Source organism: Branchiostoma floridae, chromosome 5, assembly GCF_000003815.2.
Source record: "Branchiostoma floridae strain S238N-H82 chromosome 5, Bfl_VNyyK, whole genome shotgun sequence".
Lineage (NCBI taxonomy): Eukaryota > Metazoa > Chordata > Leptocardii > Amphioxiformes > Branchiostomatidae > Branchiostoma > Branchiostoma floridae.
The window spans coordinates 22,436,612-22,453,639 of NC_049983.1; the positions used below are offsets into that span (position 1 = coordinate 22,436,612).

Genomic DNA, 17,028 nt, shown 5'->3' on the forward strand with positions numbered 1-17,028 from the left:
GGGGAAGATTAAAACAAGTAGTGAACGTTGTGCAGCCCAAGGGAAAATGTTTAACGCACAAAACCCCCTGACAGAACCTCCATACACCCAGCTGAGGGGTTTTAGCGACACCTGAGTTAGGCTTGGAAGAGTCTGCATTAGGTAAATATAAAACTTCAACAAGACATAAGGGGTTTCAGATGTGACAAGTTTTACGTTAAAATATCAACTGAAAGTAATTTCTTTTCCAAATCAGTGGAATGACTTGAATGTGAAGTTACATGTAGCACCAGTTCATAGGAAAATGTTTCAAAGATTCTAACGAAAGTTGACGGAACGAAAAGTTTGGTACGTGTAGAACGTGGACGGACAAGACAATGAGGAATGTTGTATATTTAGCACCATTTCAAATGTTCCCAAAGGTTATCAAAAGTTAAAATAACGAAGAAGAAAACAGACTGGAATGTTTTTTTATGATTTTTTTTACACTTTAATATTGCTGGACGCAACAAAGCCACAAGAAAATTTGTGATAAGCACAATACAGAACAATAGTTTTGCCATCATGTATTTAACAAAAGGTTTGACAATTAGAGCACATTTACTGACAAATTAATCATGTAGAGCACAGCTCCAACTTTGACAAAAAAAAATTTAATAACAAAAAATTTAAATAAAACTCTTCCTGGTGAAGGTCATTACAATTACTGAAGGTCAGGCCAGACAAGGTCATGGTTAGTTCAACACACTTTCCGTCAAAAATGATTCTAGGAATTTAGAAAGAAAAAAAATGCTTCAAAACTAGAATTGAACATATTACCTACCACATTTTGTTATGAAAATGTAACTAAAAAATCGAACCATGTTGACATAAAATTGTTTTCTGATGGCATACAAATTTCCAAATGGTTCCTTTCAGTTATCGATTAAGATAACAACAAAAAAAGTCACCGAATAAGACCTCCTTCATGACTCTTCCTACAAAAAATCTGTCAAACGAACAGAGACTATGTTTGGCCCGTGCTGGGTGTAGGGAGGCGTGTCGGGGACAATATTAACATCGAGGTAGTCTAGGAGGGACGACGGCAGCACCAATTCAGTCAGAATCTTCCAGGAGAACGTCATCAGCTGTCTTCTTCAGTCGTTGACAAACACGTAACGTCTTATAGTATACTCACTCACTACGTCCTCTCTGGGGTACGTATATTTACAAACATTCAAGCACCGGCCAGCACCACAGGTCTCACATCTTACAACAACAAAAAATTTAACAGGCTCATCAACAAAAGCGATAATATTATAAACACGACTCCGGATTTCTCAATTTTCAAACATGGAGAATGATGTACCATAGAATCATTATTCAGAGATGAAAAAGGAACACAACTTGCTATACAACATAAATAGCTAGCATCCACGAACAAGCAACTGATCCAAAATTTGAAATTATCATTAAGTAAAAAAAGAATTAAATAAATTCTATACAGTCTTCAGATTCTTGGGTTCACTGACGCTTGTCACAAAAAAAGATTTTATACAGTTTTATCGAGGAAAAGAGGCAGTGCAAACGTTGGGAATGTTTGCAGTAATAAATAAAGATTTAAAGTACACAGCAGCTCAGGAAATTTTAACTTTAGAGATGTAGTTGATGTTTAAGAACTTCGAATGAGAAAAAATGTGCTATTGATGATTTGCAAATGACATAAACCAATCCTTGGTAGACATTTTGAATTTGGATCGTACCAATTCAAGTGGATGACAGTCCAACTGACAGAATGGTATGTTCGAAATTCAAAATACCCACCAACAATTGCTTTAAGGCATTCCCTTTGGCAGACAAGTAATTGTAATAATTGTAATCACAATCCACCAAAGAAGAGTGAAGTTTTGGGGCTTTCTCTGCAGTTTCCAGTGGATCTTTTGCATCACATTTTGCAACAAGCCTCCTGGAAGACCTAGGGAACAACTGTCTTCCTAGCTAGGCTTGTGCAATGCCATTATTAAGAGCCATCGACAGCAGCAAAAACCTCAAAGTCAACATGCTTGTGGAATTTTGTGGAAACAGGCAGATGAAAATTAGTCTGAACTGATGCAAAATTAAAAATGTTTTCCTCCACTTCTTTTAATAAGTACAATATTAACACAACTCATTTGTTGTACAAACAGAGCACAGCAGCTGAAACTTTCTTGTGAACGGACATAGCTTCTAGCTTTTGGTTTTGTTGCTTAAGTCAGAGATAGTCTGGGTCGTTGATGTGAAGTCTTTCTTGTAATGCAGAGTCAGTGAACCAAACTCTATGGAGTAAGAAACAGAAGCAGACATGCAGAAGGAACCAACAAAACTGTTTAAGACTCAGGGGTTAGAATTCTTTATGACACATATTAAGCCAGAAGGTGCTGTATATAGACAGCCCCCGATAGCCAGAATAGCTCCTCCCATATGAATAAAATTAAGGAATCCCTTTTGAATTTGCTCCAAGTAATAGCAATGCAAGTTATTTTTTTCACATTCTCAATAAGTCACAAACGTATTTCAGAAACTAGAGCTGTTGACTGCAATTCTACAAAGTCTATGAAAAGCAGGATTTCATACTTAGACCTCATACTGAAGTTACCAAGTTTTATAGATTAATTTTGACTGAGAATGTTGCTACCACATGAGATTATATGGGATTTTGAACATCAGGGATTTATTGGGACTATTGTGAATCCTGTAACAGTGTTGGTTCCCTGCATGTCTGTCGTGCCTTAAGTTATAGGATATCTCTGGGAGACAAGACGGAAGTGGGGACTATACCGTCGACCAGGGTCCTCTGTTCCAGCGCGCCGCCCGCGGGCAGGGGTGGTTTCTGCACGGCTGCTTGTCGGGCGGTTTGTCCAGGACTTCGCACCCGTGGTCCGACAGGATCTGACCGTTGGGCAGCTGGCAGTGGACGAGTCTCGTCTGTTCACCGTCGCCGCACGATACGGAACACTGCGGGAATAACAGCAAATAGTTAGGAACTGCATGAGAGGGCTGTGAACCTACATGAATTGTAAAATTGTTGCATACAGATACACGAACAGGTACTGAAGATTTTGATGATTCAAATAATGTTTCAAATACTTAAATCTTCCCTGTAAGACAACAGCAAATAGTCAGGCAATGTCAACCAATGTTAGACATCATGGAGGGCCATTACATACCACATATTTAAATTGTTGAAGAGATTCATTAGTCACGTATGTTCACAGTTAATAGAATTTTTCGTCAATCAGTGACTTATCAAAGGTAAGTAGAACGTACCTCCAAATTTTCGATGGCTATCCAGTCCATCTTGTTCACGGAGTGACCTAGTTCTCGCGAGAGTTGCGAGAACTAGGTCAAGACTTGCGTGGATCTTCTGTCCCCCACCCCGCCTCCTTCCGGAGTAAGGGTAAGTAGGACTTGGGCAGCTCCCAGCCATCATTCCGATTCAGCTTTGCGCCTTCCAGCTGGATGTGAACTGCTTCTTTAACTTTTCTGTGTGCTTTGCGTGGTTCTTGGTCGATAATCTCGACGGTGTCTGCGATCGGCTTGGTGGTGATGATGGAACAAGAACTCTTTGAACATATCAATAAGCAACATGACAGCATCAAATTCACCATCGAGAGGGAGAATGACCGCCGTCTCCCCATGCTGGACGTTATGATGATCAGGAAACCTGACAACTCCATCACTACCGACGTGTTCCGTAAAGAGACACATACTGACTATTTGCAGTGGTCTTCCAATCACCCAGTCCAACAGAAGCTAGGTATAGTAAGGACCCTCATGCACAGAGCAAACACCCTTATAGAAGATCACTCCCTGAGAGAGGCAGAGAAGGAAAAGGTGAGGGTTGCGCTCCGACACTGTGGCTACCCGGAATGGGCCCTCAAGGAGGGGGAAAGTACTTCCAAGAAACAAGCCCATAAGGACGGTCACACAAGGGATAAGGAACAACGCCCCGCAAGTTACGCTGTACCCCCGTACATGAAAGGTGTAACTGAGAGACTCAAACGTGCCTATGCCAAACATAACGTAAGCCTGTTCTCCAAACCAGGTTACACGTTACGCAACGCTCTTGTCCGTCCTAAAGACCCGCTTTTACCAAGTGAAAAGTGCGGCGTGATTTACAAAATAGCATGTGAACAGTGTGGCGAATCGTACGTAGGCGAAACAGAAAGATCACTAGGTGAACGGACTGCTGAACACCAAAAGTCCATTGATAACAAGGACTGCAAATCCGCACTGAGCCAACATCTACTCCGGTCGCGCCACATCGTCACCACCAAGCCGATCGCAGACACCGTCGAGATTATCGACCAAGAACCACGCAAAGCACACAGAAAAGTTAAAGAAGCAGTTCACATCCATTTGGAAGGTGCAAAGCTGAATTGGAATGATGGCTGGGAGCTGCCCAAGTCCTACTTACCCTTACTCCGGAAGGAGGCGGGGTGGGGGACAGAAGATCCACGCAAGTCTTGACCTAGTTCTCGCAACTCTCGCGAGAACTAGGTCACTCCGTGAACAAGATGGACTGGATAGCCATCGAAAATTTGGAGGTACGTTCTACTTACCTTTGATAAGTCACTGATTGACGAAAAATTCTATTAACCACATATTTAAAGTAAATCAAGTCACTGGATAATTTTCTACAGTCGGACGTTTCAGATAGCATCCACTATCATTCACCAATGACTGAATTAGTCTGAAGTTCAGAGTCAGACTAGACTGAAGATGCTGTAGGACAACAATTAATGATCGAGAACTACAATAACAAGAAGGTGACAACATTATTGCAATACTTTCATGTATTGCTATCACATACATTCTCTATCTTATTCCCAGGCTAGGCCACCATAATTTAAGTTGTTGGTTCACAGATTCTAAGGAAAAATTGATGAAGTTTAGCTTTGTTTTTGATTTCCTTTGATATCTAATTGAAAATGTCTGCAAACCAAGGAAATAGGTTGCCATGGCCTAATCTACACTAATCATCTCAAGCAGCTCCTTCTGACACCACTGGTTTCCAAGAACCCTTCCAAGAAAGCATCAGCAGTGTTTGATGATGGATGGGAGGAAGGAAACGTTTACAGATCAAACACTTCAATCATGACAGCCCTTCCTTGTCGGCAGTTTTGGATAAGCCTCATGAAGCTAATCCAAAACTGCAGGGTGTCCAGATTCATGCAACTCAGGTCCCAAAAAGATTGATCTATTTGTACAATATTTTGGAAATCTGTAGCCTTAGATTAAGTACAACTGTGCGTGGTACCAAATTAACAGCAGAAGAGGTCAACTCAAGGCTTTGCATCAAACAAATACATTCATCTAAAAAATACATCAATCAAATCAATTTCAACCTTACTGCAAACAAAGATGAAAAAGGATGAAAAACAGCAAAGTGAAACAACAGCAATTGAAAGGTCTACTTTGTACTGCAAATATTGTAAAAGAAACCAAAAGTCATGAAGATAGCTGCAATAGGGAAAGCAGATTAAAGCAACTCTTTTGTTACTTATACATGTAAATTCTTGTAAACTATCATCCATAATGCTTCAGAGCTTTAGCCTGGAAGCCTGACTGTTCACAGGGCCTGCACAGGCTAACTGAGTTACACAGCTGATAAACACCATAGATATAATTGACATCTGGCTGGGGGTATGGAATCCAGGCTATCAGAGCATCAACTTAGTTGGAGTAAAAAAAAAGGAGCTGTTGTTTCACAGCAGTGTGGGGCTAGTGGTAAGGAGGGGGAACTCTCTTATCTCGAGCTTTGGCCACCAAGGGGGCTTCCTGTGGGTGCTGATAGCATCAAGGCCAGAGTGGGCCTCCTGCTGCAGCTGGCTGATCATACAGGCAGGTGTAACTCATCTGTACCGTTCTGTGTATCAGTAAAACTTGTCAACAGAAAGGTGTGTCTGGTCCTAAACATGTACATGGGGCTGGTATGGCAATGCCACATAGGTGAAACTGTCAGGCGGCTTACAATGATCTCAAACTGATGTCAAAACCAATACTCAGCATTTGCTATCAGATACATATCGCAAAGCATAAGTCCTGGTATTGTGACACCAATATACAATGTTTCCTTCAAAGTTGGTCTTCTGACTTTTTGAGGTAAAAATGAAGCAAGTAGATGTAGTAAAAGCACAGAGCAGGCCAGGGAAGACAACGTGTATATTGCTGTATGTATACTCCATCAAACTGAGTGCACAAGGCCTAAACTTGTCTGCAGCACAGCTAATTAACAGGTGCATCGCTCTAACAGATGGGTGCAGCAGGACATGGTATGTTGTTTGCACTTGGTACTTGACGCGGAAAATAGTTTACAGAAAGTGGTAAGGAAATACAGGTTTCTTTCCAACCTGCTGGAATGCACCTGTTGTTTAAGACATTACAATGCATTTCAATGAAAGTTCACCTTATGTGGTATCTATGTGAGCCAGCCGTTACCAGCACAAGCTGTTCAGGCTGACCCAGTGTAATGAATTGTTTTCATTGTTAATAAATACAAATACAAAATAGTATGAATCTGACATTTTCAGTGTTTCTCAATCCACTGCAAATCCAATGATTGTAACTTGTGGATTTCCAGTACTTCACAACAGTCTCGTGTGATACAAACATGTAACTTCTCCATTTGGCTTTGCTGCTGGTCCAGTTTCCACTGGAAAGTTAACTCATGACCACTCTGAAATTTAACGTGTCATGTTCTTGTCGGTCTATGCCTCAAACATTGATAGAATTTATTATTACACCAACCAAATTAGACACATAGAAGTTCAAAGAGGAGAAGGAAGCTTTACCTGTCCCCACTGCCCATAGTTCCATATCGGACAGGGGCCAGCGTTACACGGCGCCATCTCTGAAGGTCGCGTTCTGTCGTTACAGTTGGAGCTGGGATGGCCGTTCCCGTCCTGGCACTCCACAGCGCGCCGCTTCCATCCGCCTGCACACGTACTCGAGCACTGTGAGGTGAGAGGGAAAATGTTACTGTCAAACTTCCAAATTCTGCCTAAACTCATAATAATCTGTCATTTACATTACTAGCTACTTCTGCAACAACTGCTAAAGTGCCACTTGTATTGGTTACCGGATTTGGCAGCAGGGAGACAGTGAAATGATTCTTGCAGCTACATGTGTATATGTGAAAATGTTAGGTGAAGGAAGGAGCAACACCCAGGTCACTTTTTACTACCATACTGAACTGTGCGAAAGTCAATGCTGTTTTCGGTCTGATATTGCAACCAAGCTTGGGTTGTTACCAAGGCAATCGGCATTAATCTCATAGATTGTTTATCAAAAAAAAAAAAGGCTCCTAGGCTGCCTACTGCCAGCTTACATTGGAACAGTGTCATGGAGTACATAAGAAGAAAAAGCTCATTAGTTAATCAGGCGTCTCACCCCTCCCCAGGGCCCCGTTCTCCACTTGGCGGTGAGTCCCGTGGGTATCCGGTTACTGCTGATGCTGGGTGTTGGGTTGTAGTAGCGCTGGACGTCGCAGGGGTTCGCGTTACAGGCCTGCTCGCTGACAGGGCGCTGGCTGGGGTCGCAGTCGATCTCGTCCGCGATGTTCTCCTGGCCGGGGAACACGCAGGCCACGTACCGGGTCTGCGTGCCACTGCCACAGCTCACAGGGCACTGTTGGGGAGAAGATGTATTTGTCAGTTTTCCTTATATCAATTGTTTCCTAAGGCATTACCAAGTCATATGCTTCGAAACCTTGCAAACGTGGGCTTTGGATCAGAGGGACAAATGGTGCCTACTGTTAGGGAGCAAGTTGCCTGTCATTTTCCTTTAAAAAAAAAAGATCATAGTACAATGCTTAACTTTTTTCCAATGCAAAGGTATACAGGGATCAAATTTTTAACGACCACTGTCCCCTTCTTCAGGATCAATACTGATGATCCGCTACAGAAGGGAGCTGGTATAGTGGGATTGAAGTGTGTTTAAGTCCCAGTACTCTTACTCATAAGCACTAGGCCAGTCAGCAGGTCTAAGCTGGACCAAAAATATTATGGCAAACAAATAATCTTAAAGATTTCAACCCACCCTGTTCCACTCTCCGGTTCTCCACTGTCCTCCTCCGCAGGATTTTGGGAGGCACGTCTCCTGGGCGCTCGGCGTGGGGATGTGCGCGCACGCCGAATCGTCCGCTACGTTACCATGGATGTCCCGACAGCTGACGTATCTCTGCCGGAGTCCCTGGCCGCATGTCACCGAGCACTGCATGGAAGTAAGAAGGAATTCCAGAACATGGCAAAATAACAAGCCATAATCACTTGTAATTACCTGGAAAGCTGGAAAGCATGTTAGATCAAGGGGCTGTAACAAAAGTTGGCAAAGGCATACTTCCAAACAGAAATAAGTATGAATGACACAAGTACATAAATATTTGCTATTTTCCAGGAGTCATATGGTAATACGTCATCAACTATGGGTCTTTAAACAAGGGAACAGGGGTGTGCGCCCTCATGCCCTGACCATGCGCCCCCTTACCATGCATGGATAGCAGACCCTCTGGCAAGCATAAAACATTTTGATTGACCAAGGATCACACGTGGCCACAGTCTTCAACTGTGACCTGTCTGACAGTAGTTTTGGCCCCTAGGAAGCCATGTAATGCTCCATTATAGAATTATCAACTTCACACCCTGGTAGGGAGAACCCTACATGTATATCTCCCCCCAATAAGTGGCATCACACAATTGCAGTGCTCCCTCTTGCAATATTTAGAAAAACCCCTGCCCTCCCTCCTACCTCAGTCTGGACAGGTCAACAAAAAAAATATCAATACTCATACACTGTACTGGTACTCACCCCTAACCTTAACCCCTATGTTTGGTGCCTGTACCAGACATTAGATTAAGGTACGCCACCCAAACACAGAACTCCTACCTCAGTCCATGAGCCGGTTCTCCACTCCGTCCTGACCCAAACAGGCGGTGGGGGCGTGGTGGGCAAAAGTTCCAGACACGGCGCGAACTCGCAATCCTCGACGTCGATGTGCCGTGCCGCAGCGTCGCATTCGCTGTCCTCCAGCTCCTCGCCTTTCGGGGTCCGACACACCACAGCGCGGAGACGGTACCCGCGGCCGCACGTCACGGTGCACTGGGGTGGGCGGGAAACAAACACTGTCCTCTCAGGGCAAAGAGTAGCTAACATAATGTATGGCAAGATCTCTATTATCAGCAAAACTGCTTTGTGAAATTACAACCATGTTTGTGTATGAACATTTTCTAGTCAGTTTAGTATATCATTTTCAGGCTAGTATTTTTCAGGAAAGTACTTTCTAATAAAGTACATCCTGGACAGCCTTAAGATCTATCTTTCTTTCTTCACCTGTCTGCAGATCCCGTACTGCCATCTGGGACACTCCCTAAGTAGCTCATCTGTCCTTAGTTGACACACCTGTCCCCAGGTAACTCAACTATCCCCAGCTTGCACACCTGTCTCTAGTTAACTCACCTGTCCCCAGCTAACTCACCTGTCCCCAGCTGCCGTAGTGCCAGGTGGGACACTCCCCCAGGTTGCACACCTGTGCCCAGGTAACTCACCTGTCCCCAGCTGCCGTAGTTCCAGGTGGGACACTCCCCCAGGTTGCACACCTGTCCCCAGGTAACTTACCTGTCCCCAGCTGCCGTAGTGCCAGGTGGGACACTCCCCCAGGTTGCACACCTGTCCCCAGGTAACTCACCTGTCCCCAGCTGCCGTAGTGCCAGGTGGGACACTCCCCCAGGTTGCAGGGTTGCTTCATCTCCGGCCTGGAGTCTGTCTCACAGTCGCTCAGCTCTACCTCCTGCACACCGTTGTGGCAGAACGCCTGCCGGTGTCGGACACCATCACCACAAGTCACTGAACACTGCAGGGGAGGGGGGCAGAACAGAACATTAACTTTTCGGATATTATGAAATGTAGTTATGTAATGATGAAATGAAAGTATCAAAATGTAAAATACGCTTTTTTTCCTCCCTTTCAGAGCTGAACTTATTACAATTTTGTCATCCAGCAATTTATTTATACTTCAAAATTATGAATTTAAATATATATTCTTAATTAAGTTCTTATTTTAAAAAGTGACAACAATCCACTTAGTATATGACCAAAGGGGAAATACTGTCACTAGTCTTCTTTTCTATATGTTATACCTTATTCACAATCTCGCTATCCACCAAATTCTGTTTTCAATTCAATTGCAACATAAGAAATTGAAATTCATCAACAATATAGCCGCGAGCAACTTCATATGACAATGATTCACTTGAAAGATGGAGAAAAAATCAGAACATGAAGGCTGAAGTTAAACAGTTGTCAAATTGATGCTTTTGGCTTCCATAAGAAAGACACTGGTCTTGAGATTGACAAGATGTCCCAGGCAACGAGGGATAGAGACACATCTGGAGACATTAGAATCCAGGACTCAAAGGCAAGATGGAGAAATGCGATACTTACCCCAGTCCAGTCGTTGACGACCCACTGCGGGCAGGCGCGATCGTTGCAGACCTGATCGACAATCCGACTGCTGGCGTCGCACTCGTCGTGAGAGACCGGGTTCCCACCGCTGTCTAGGCAGCTGGCGTCTCTGAACCGGCTGCCGCCACCGCAAGTCCGCGTGCACTGGAAACACAATGTAAGAGTTTAGTAAATCTGTAACTGCTTGTAGAAGACACTCGTCGTGAGAGACCGGGTTCCCGCCGCTGTCCAGGCAGCTGGCATCTCTGAACCGACTGGCGCCACCACAAGTTTGCGTGCACTGCGAATAAAACGTACGCTTAATGTGAATCTTTAATTGTTTTTACAGTTTGAGCAGTGACCTCTTCACTATTCTCAAACACCCATTCCCTTGATGCCTTATTCAGCACCAAGGACAGAGAAAACAGGGGCCCACTATCACAGTATGTACATTGTATAGATTCTATTTCCATGCATGTCATACCTACTTGATAATATGTACTTGCCTGATAGGACAAGCGAAATTTTAGAAAACTTGTCCAACCCTGTCTTGGTGAAGGTAAAGAACATGTCTTACCTCAGACCAAGGCGTGAACTCCCAGTGTGTGGGCAGACACTCCCCAGAGCACCTCTCCACCTCCGAGGGCCGCTGGTCCTCGCAGTACTTGTCGTCCACCACGATGGGCTGGCTGCTGAGTGGGTTCTTCACACACTGGATCACCCTGGAGACGGTTCCTGTGCCGCAGCGCACCGAGCACTCGCTGGTCTGGGCTATCACCCACCTATGGAAAAAGGACAGAAATGTTTATTGTGTTTTTATTTGTTCATGTCAATATCATTGCATTTCTTCATCTCAAGGCTTTTGCTTGTACACGAAAATCTCATTTTTCTGTTGTTCAGGACTTTGACATCCTTGACATCCAAAATCACAACCAATAACCAATTGAGTATCAATATACTATAAAACTCTAAGAAGACTCATTAGGACTTAAAACTGTATCTCTGTTATATGTTATCTGACCCTTGCCTCTTCCCTTATGATCTGCAGGCCAATTTGAGCTTTCTTGAATAAACAAAGGTTCAAACAAACAAATGAGAAATACCTTATTCTAATTCCTTTGCCATGAGGAAGGTGACAGGTGGTCACCAAAACATTGGCTAAGTATTTATTTATTTTTATTTATTGATCTTTAGGGTAGTCCCTTCAGTTAACGTAGTAACTGATTTCCAAGGGAGCCCTATAACAATAATAATAACTCAAAGTACAAAAAATGACTACTAACATAGGAACTGTACACGAAAATCTCATTTTTCTGTTGTTAAGGACTTTGTGACATCCTTGAAATCCAAAATCACAACCATCAAAAATCAAGGAGTATTAAATTTTCTGGTTGTGTGCAAAAAACTTTGTTATTGCCTAAAACATCAAATTGAGATAAAATTAGAAAAAGTAACACGACGGATTCTTACATGATCTCACAGTCCAGGTTGCAGGTGGAGGTGACGGTGCCGGGTTTGTTCAGGTGGTGGCAACGCTGGTCGGAGACCACGTGGCCGTCGTCCTCCCGCACACACTGCACCTTCTTTTTCTTCTGCCCTGTACGGCGAAAAGTCGTCATGGTTTGAGAAAGAGACATTTCTTCAGAGACAGACTTAATATTAGTACGAGCCTCAGGGTGCTTTAGAAAGCAATTTCATTGGTTCTATCACAGGCCCATTTTTTTTATCGATATTTCAATCTCAGGAGGATATATGTCCTTTGTACTAAATTTTAACTCATTCGATGAAAAAATGAGCCTGTTATATGACCAATGACATTACTATCTGAAGCACCCTCGTAGTGTAGCAGTGTACCTATTCAAGTCAGAAGGTTAGGCAGATCATTGAACTTCCTGACAGATTGTACTGTTAGGCAAAACCCTGCATGTTCATGCTATCAAAATCAGACAATAAGTTAGTTAGGCAAATCTTGCCTTGTGGATCAAGGAGCAGACTTTCTCCTTCTTCCTAGACACCAGACCAATTTACTTTTCTACTAACTGTTGTTGGTATTACCGGTAATCCTTTTACTTGGCTAATCCACCATAACATGTACCAAAATGTCCATTTTTTATCACTGCATCAAAAGACTGCAGGCAGAGGCATCATAGTAATGCCTCCTTTTACAACACTATACACCTTTCCCTCTCACCCTCCAATCAGACACAGTTTCCCTGTAGATCAAAGTTGGACTCACCTTGGCAGACCTTGCTGCACTCCCCCCACGGCCCGTTGGGGTCCCATCTGAACTGAGGCTTCTCCACAGGAAAGCTGTACGAGTAGCGGATATCGGGAGGGTACAGCTTTCCTACAGACAGAACCTGTGACAGAAGGATTTCAAATGAAACTGTGCGATATACTACGTCAGTATTCTTAGGCAGCACCACTATCATGTCTATGGCATGTTTGGTCTCGTTTTTAAACTGAAGTATTTGATGGCATTGTGGAACCAGAAAACATGCAAAGGATTTACAACAATACCATTTTGCCAGGTTAAGATTCTCTTTATTGCATCAATATTTATATGCAGTTGGTCCTGTTGATGCAGCAGCTATTATGATGGCAATGTTTGGACCTCTTTTTCTATAGCTAAACCACACTACTTACAAAAACTAGTATCAAGCTTTGTTCATTTGTCAACGTCAGTGTTGCTAGGCCCCTTACCATGACTACGATGTCCTCTTGATGCATATCGATACATGTACATTGAGTCTTTATTCTTATGTCTAGGTCAGTAATGTTACATGAATATATGTCCCCCCCTACCATGACTACGATGTCCTCCTCGATGCGCTTGGTCCCGTTGACACGTTCGATGGCGTTGTCAGAGCCCGAGTACTCGAGCACGGCGGGGCCAGCCACCCTGATCTCCCTCTTAAACATGCTGACCACGAAGTTACCGTTCAGGATGTACTCCCCGTTACTTCTTCTCAGGGCTGCGGTGGGAGGACAAGGCATTGTAAGAAGATTTCTTAAATGGTACTTAAAGTCACGCAGACTTTGTATGTGACCTCAGTTCAGCTCAGTTCACTTCAGTTCAGTCATCCATCAGGTGACACTATGAAGTCCCTCCAGATGACTCTGTTGTTCATGACAGACAGGAGGTCTCTGTCTTGGAGACCAATGCGACCTGGTATGTGACAATACCATCATACCTGTAATAAGCTGCAACAAGCCTATCTTTACGATAACAGAAAATAAAAGCGATGAAAGGGAAAACTCAAAACCACTGTCACACAAAAACCTCTTTTCTTCATAACATATAATAAGTAGCCACTGAAGGTAGACAAGTCAATGACTTTATATAGGCTACACAAAATCAGTACAGTAGCCACTCAATGGCTCACAGCTATCAAAGCTTAAGGGTTCGTAAACATCTCAAACGTACCGAGATAGTTGTCATCGTCCACACGTCCGTAGTAGCCATGCTGCCTGATGTCGATGTTCGTGGCCCCGCGAGGGATGGTGGCCACATCGTTGTAACCTGGGAAACAGAAAACATGTTCATAAATCAAAAATAATAAAATAAAATAAAATAATGATAACAAAAACAAAATCATAATTTGGATTCACTTGGGTCTGTCAATAGGATGGTCTTGTTGTAGCAGCTTCTTGAGTCTGTAAAAGCTGCGAAATCATTCACCTAATTACAACGTATAAGTGGAAAGTTTCAGTCAGTCCACATTTGAGAAGGCTGAGTAATTAAGAAAATCTAATCAACATTTGAAACTTGCATTTCAAATTTTTTGCAGAATACACAATAAAGGTTCCTATGTCAACTGAAAAAGATGATGTCTTTTATGATTATATCATTATATTTCAGCCATACATAGTATGGTGAAATATATTGTATTCGTAATGTTTCTTCTTTCTTCTTCTTCTTCTTCTTCTTCTTCTTCTCCTGTCAAATCTTCAAAGTGATTCATCTCCGCCGTTCCTGGACCGAATGACCTGAAATTTGGCACAGGGGTAGAATGGGCCAATACCTTGATGCTTTTTTCTCAGTTTTTTCATATCTGCCTCTAAAATGATTTTATTGAGATTTTTTGGTCAATTTTTGACCAAAACTGTATATTTTGGCCCCTGTACCCTGGTATTACAACCAAATGAGCTGAAATTTGACAGAGATGTGCCCCCATATAAATTCGATAACACTTTTGGTGTACAGTACAACAAAATGCTTATTTTTGCGATTTTTTTACCAATTTTTTACCAAAAGAGGACACTTTTGGCCCCTGTACCCTGGTATTACAACCAAATGAGCTGAAATTTGACAGAGATGTGCCCTGATAATGCCCCCATATAAATTCAATAACACTTTTGGTGTACAGTACAACAAAATGCTTATTTTTGCGATTTTTTGACCAATTTTTGACCAAAAAAGGACACTTTTGGCTCCTGTACCTTGGTATTGCAACCGAATGAGCTGAAATTTGACACAGATGTGCCTTGATAATCCCTTCATATAAATTCAATAACACTTTTGGTGTACAGTGCAACAAAATGCTTATTTTTGCGATTTTTGGCCAATTTTTGACCAAAAAAGGACACTTTTGGCACCTGTACCCTGGTATTACAATTAAATGACCTGAAATTTGGTATAGATAGGCATTAGATACTTGGTAACAAGATTCAAGTAAAATTTTTGACATAAACAACTTTAAAATGATTAATTTTGGCACTTTTCTGAGGGGAAATTTGTTTTCTTTTGGCCTCCTGACGTGACCTTCCGTGACCCCGCACAGAGCCACACCTGTGCGCGTCAGCCGGAGAGTTAATTGAATCAAAGACCTAGCCAATCAGCGAAGAGGAGGCCAAAGGCTAATTAATATTCATAAGCGGGGCCTCATGATCCCGCATATAGCAGTGTTCCCGCCAGGGGGAGCGAAGCCCGCCTAAGGCTCTCGCATTTTAGACTATTCAGAAGGCTTTATATTGTATCAGTTCTTAGGGGCATATCTATGATAATCGCAGCAGTCACTTAACTTCTCTTCAGGAGTTTAGCGTAACACTATTTCAGGTCAAACCGTCAAAGGCAACTAAAAACAAACTTTAACATTACTGAGTTCAACAGTACTTATAACTTGTTATCCGAAGTTGAAACGCTAGCGATGGTATTTTCGCTGCGCTGTTAGCTCCGTGCGACTGTTGTTGACGGTCTTATAACGGTATATTTTGCACCCCTGTACCCTGGTATGAGTAACATTTGGTATAGATAGGCATAAGATAGTTGGTAAAATGATCCAAGTGAAATTTTTGGCATAAAGTACTGTAAAAGGCTTAATTACAGCACTTTTTTGGGGGGAAATTGGTTTTCTTTCGTTCTCTATGCCATGACCTTTCGGACGTTCACCCCACAGAGCCGACATCTGCACCTGCGTCTAGCCGGCAGGAAGAGTTAATTCAATTAATGGTTCAGCCAATCAGCGAAGAGGAAAGCGAAGGCTAATTAATATTCATAAGCGGGACCACACAATACGTTAACTTGAAGACTCAGGCCGTACAGACTTCTCGCCAGGATTTTTTCAAAGCGTCGGACAGGGGTCCGGGGGCCGCCGAATGTCCCTGGCGGGGTCCAGGGGCAGGGCCACTGTGGGGGGGACCCAGGTGGGCGAAGCCCCCCGGAAGCTCTTGCATTTTAGACTATTGAGAAGGCTTCTTTTATCAGTTTTTTTAGGGCCATATCTACGATAATCGTAGCAGTCACTTACTTCTCTTCAGCAGTTTGACTTTAAAATATTTCGGGTCAAAGCTTCAAAGATAACTAAAACCTCATAAACAACAAACTTTACTTAGCTCAACAGTATACAAAAATATTGTACGGGTTGCCATCCTTAGTTCAAGCGCTTATTTATAGCGCTAGTATCTTCGCTGCGCCGTTAGCCGCCGTGCGACTTTTGTTGACGGTCTGATATCCCTACGTCGCCGCCTCGCTGATATTCCCACGGACATGTTTCAAGAAAAATACCCAGCAAAAAATGCTGTTCTGCGTCAAATTCTATTCTATAAAACATGTGGGACTCAGTGTTACAGTCTAAATATTTTGTAGAAGCACCGCTGTAGGAAAGAAGGTCCAAGCAATGTAAAACATCACGTAGCATGAAGTTCACTGTCAACTGGCACTGTCTAATCAACAGCCGTGTTTGATTGATAGCCGGCGGTCCTTTGATGAAGTCGGCGAAAGGTGCGTTAGTTAGAAAATCTGCGTTTAGTTTTGATACGTAATTATAAGTTAGACAGTGGCGAGAATGATTATTTTCTCATCAATATTTCTCTTCAGAATTATTTGAACTTAATTGTACATCTAAACAATTGGCTTACCTGTGCAATGTTTATATGATTAATGATCAGTGTACTGAAATCATGTGTAACGTATGGCTCCTAGTCAATAGATCAGCATTTTCTCTATAGTGACCACCTGTCTATAGTGGCCACATTTCCTAGTGCTGTTGTTGTTTGACATAAACTTTGAACATTTAAATTGTAAGTAACTTTAAACTGCCAGAGTTTCAGCCCAATAAAACACTCTCAGCGCCAGGGTATGAACAGACT

General features: G+C 42.8%; 1 protein-coding gene across 1 annotated transcript in view; it reads right to left on the minus strand.

The window, feature by feature from the left end:
* Window positions 1–445: 445 nt before the first annotated feature.
* The window catches only part of LOC118415541 (A disintegrin and metalloproteinase with thrombospondin motifs 9-like), a 45,420-nt gene continuing 28,837 nt past the window's right edge, over window positions 446–17,028 (minus strand). The window contains exons 7-18 of the mRNA XM_035820215.1: window positions 13,865–13,960; window positions 13,243–13,412; window positions 12,674–12,797; window positions 11,908–12,034; window positions 11,015–11,219; window positions 10,438–10,602; window positions 9,683–9,847; window positions 8,884–9,096; window positions 8,038–8,211; window positions 7,390–7,626; window positions 6,792–6,953; window positions 446–2,952 (exon numbers count right to left, since the gene is read on the minus strand). Coding sequence (XP_035676108.1) covers window positions 2,770–2,952; window positions 6,792–6,953; window positions 7,390–7,626; window positions 8,038–8,211; window positions 8,884–9,096; window positions 9,683–9,847; window positions 10,438–10,602; window positions 11,015–11,219; window positions 11,908–12,034; window positions 12,674–12,797; window positions 13,243–13,412; window positions 13,865–13,960 — 2,021 coding nt within the window. The 3' untranslated portion in view covers window positions 446–2,769. The remainder of the gene's footprint in view (window positions 2,953–6,791; window positions 6,954–7,389; window positions 7,627–8,037; window positions 8,212–8,883; window positions 9,097–9,682; window positions 9,848–10,437; window positions 10,603–11,014; window positions 11,220–11,907; window positions 12,035–12,673; window positions 12,798–13,242; window positions 13,413–13,864; window positions 13,961–17,028) is intronic.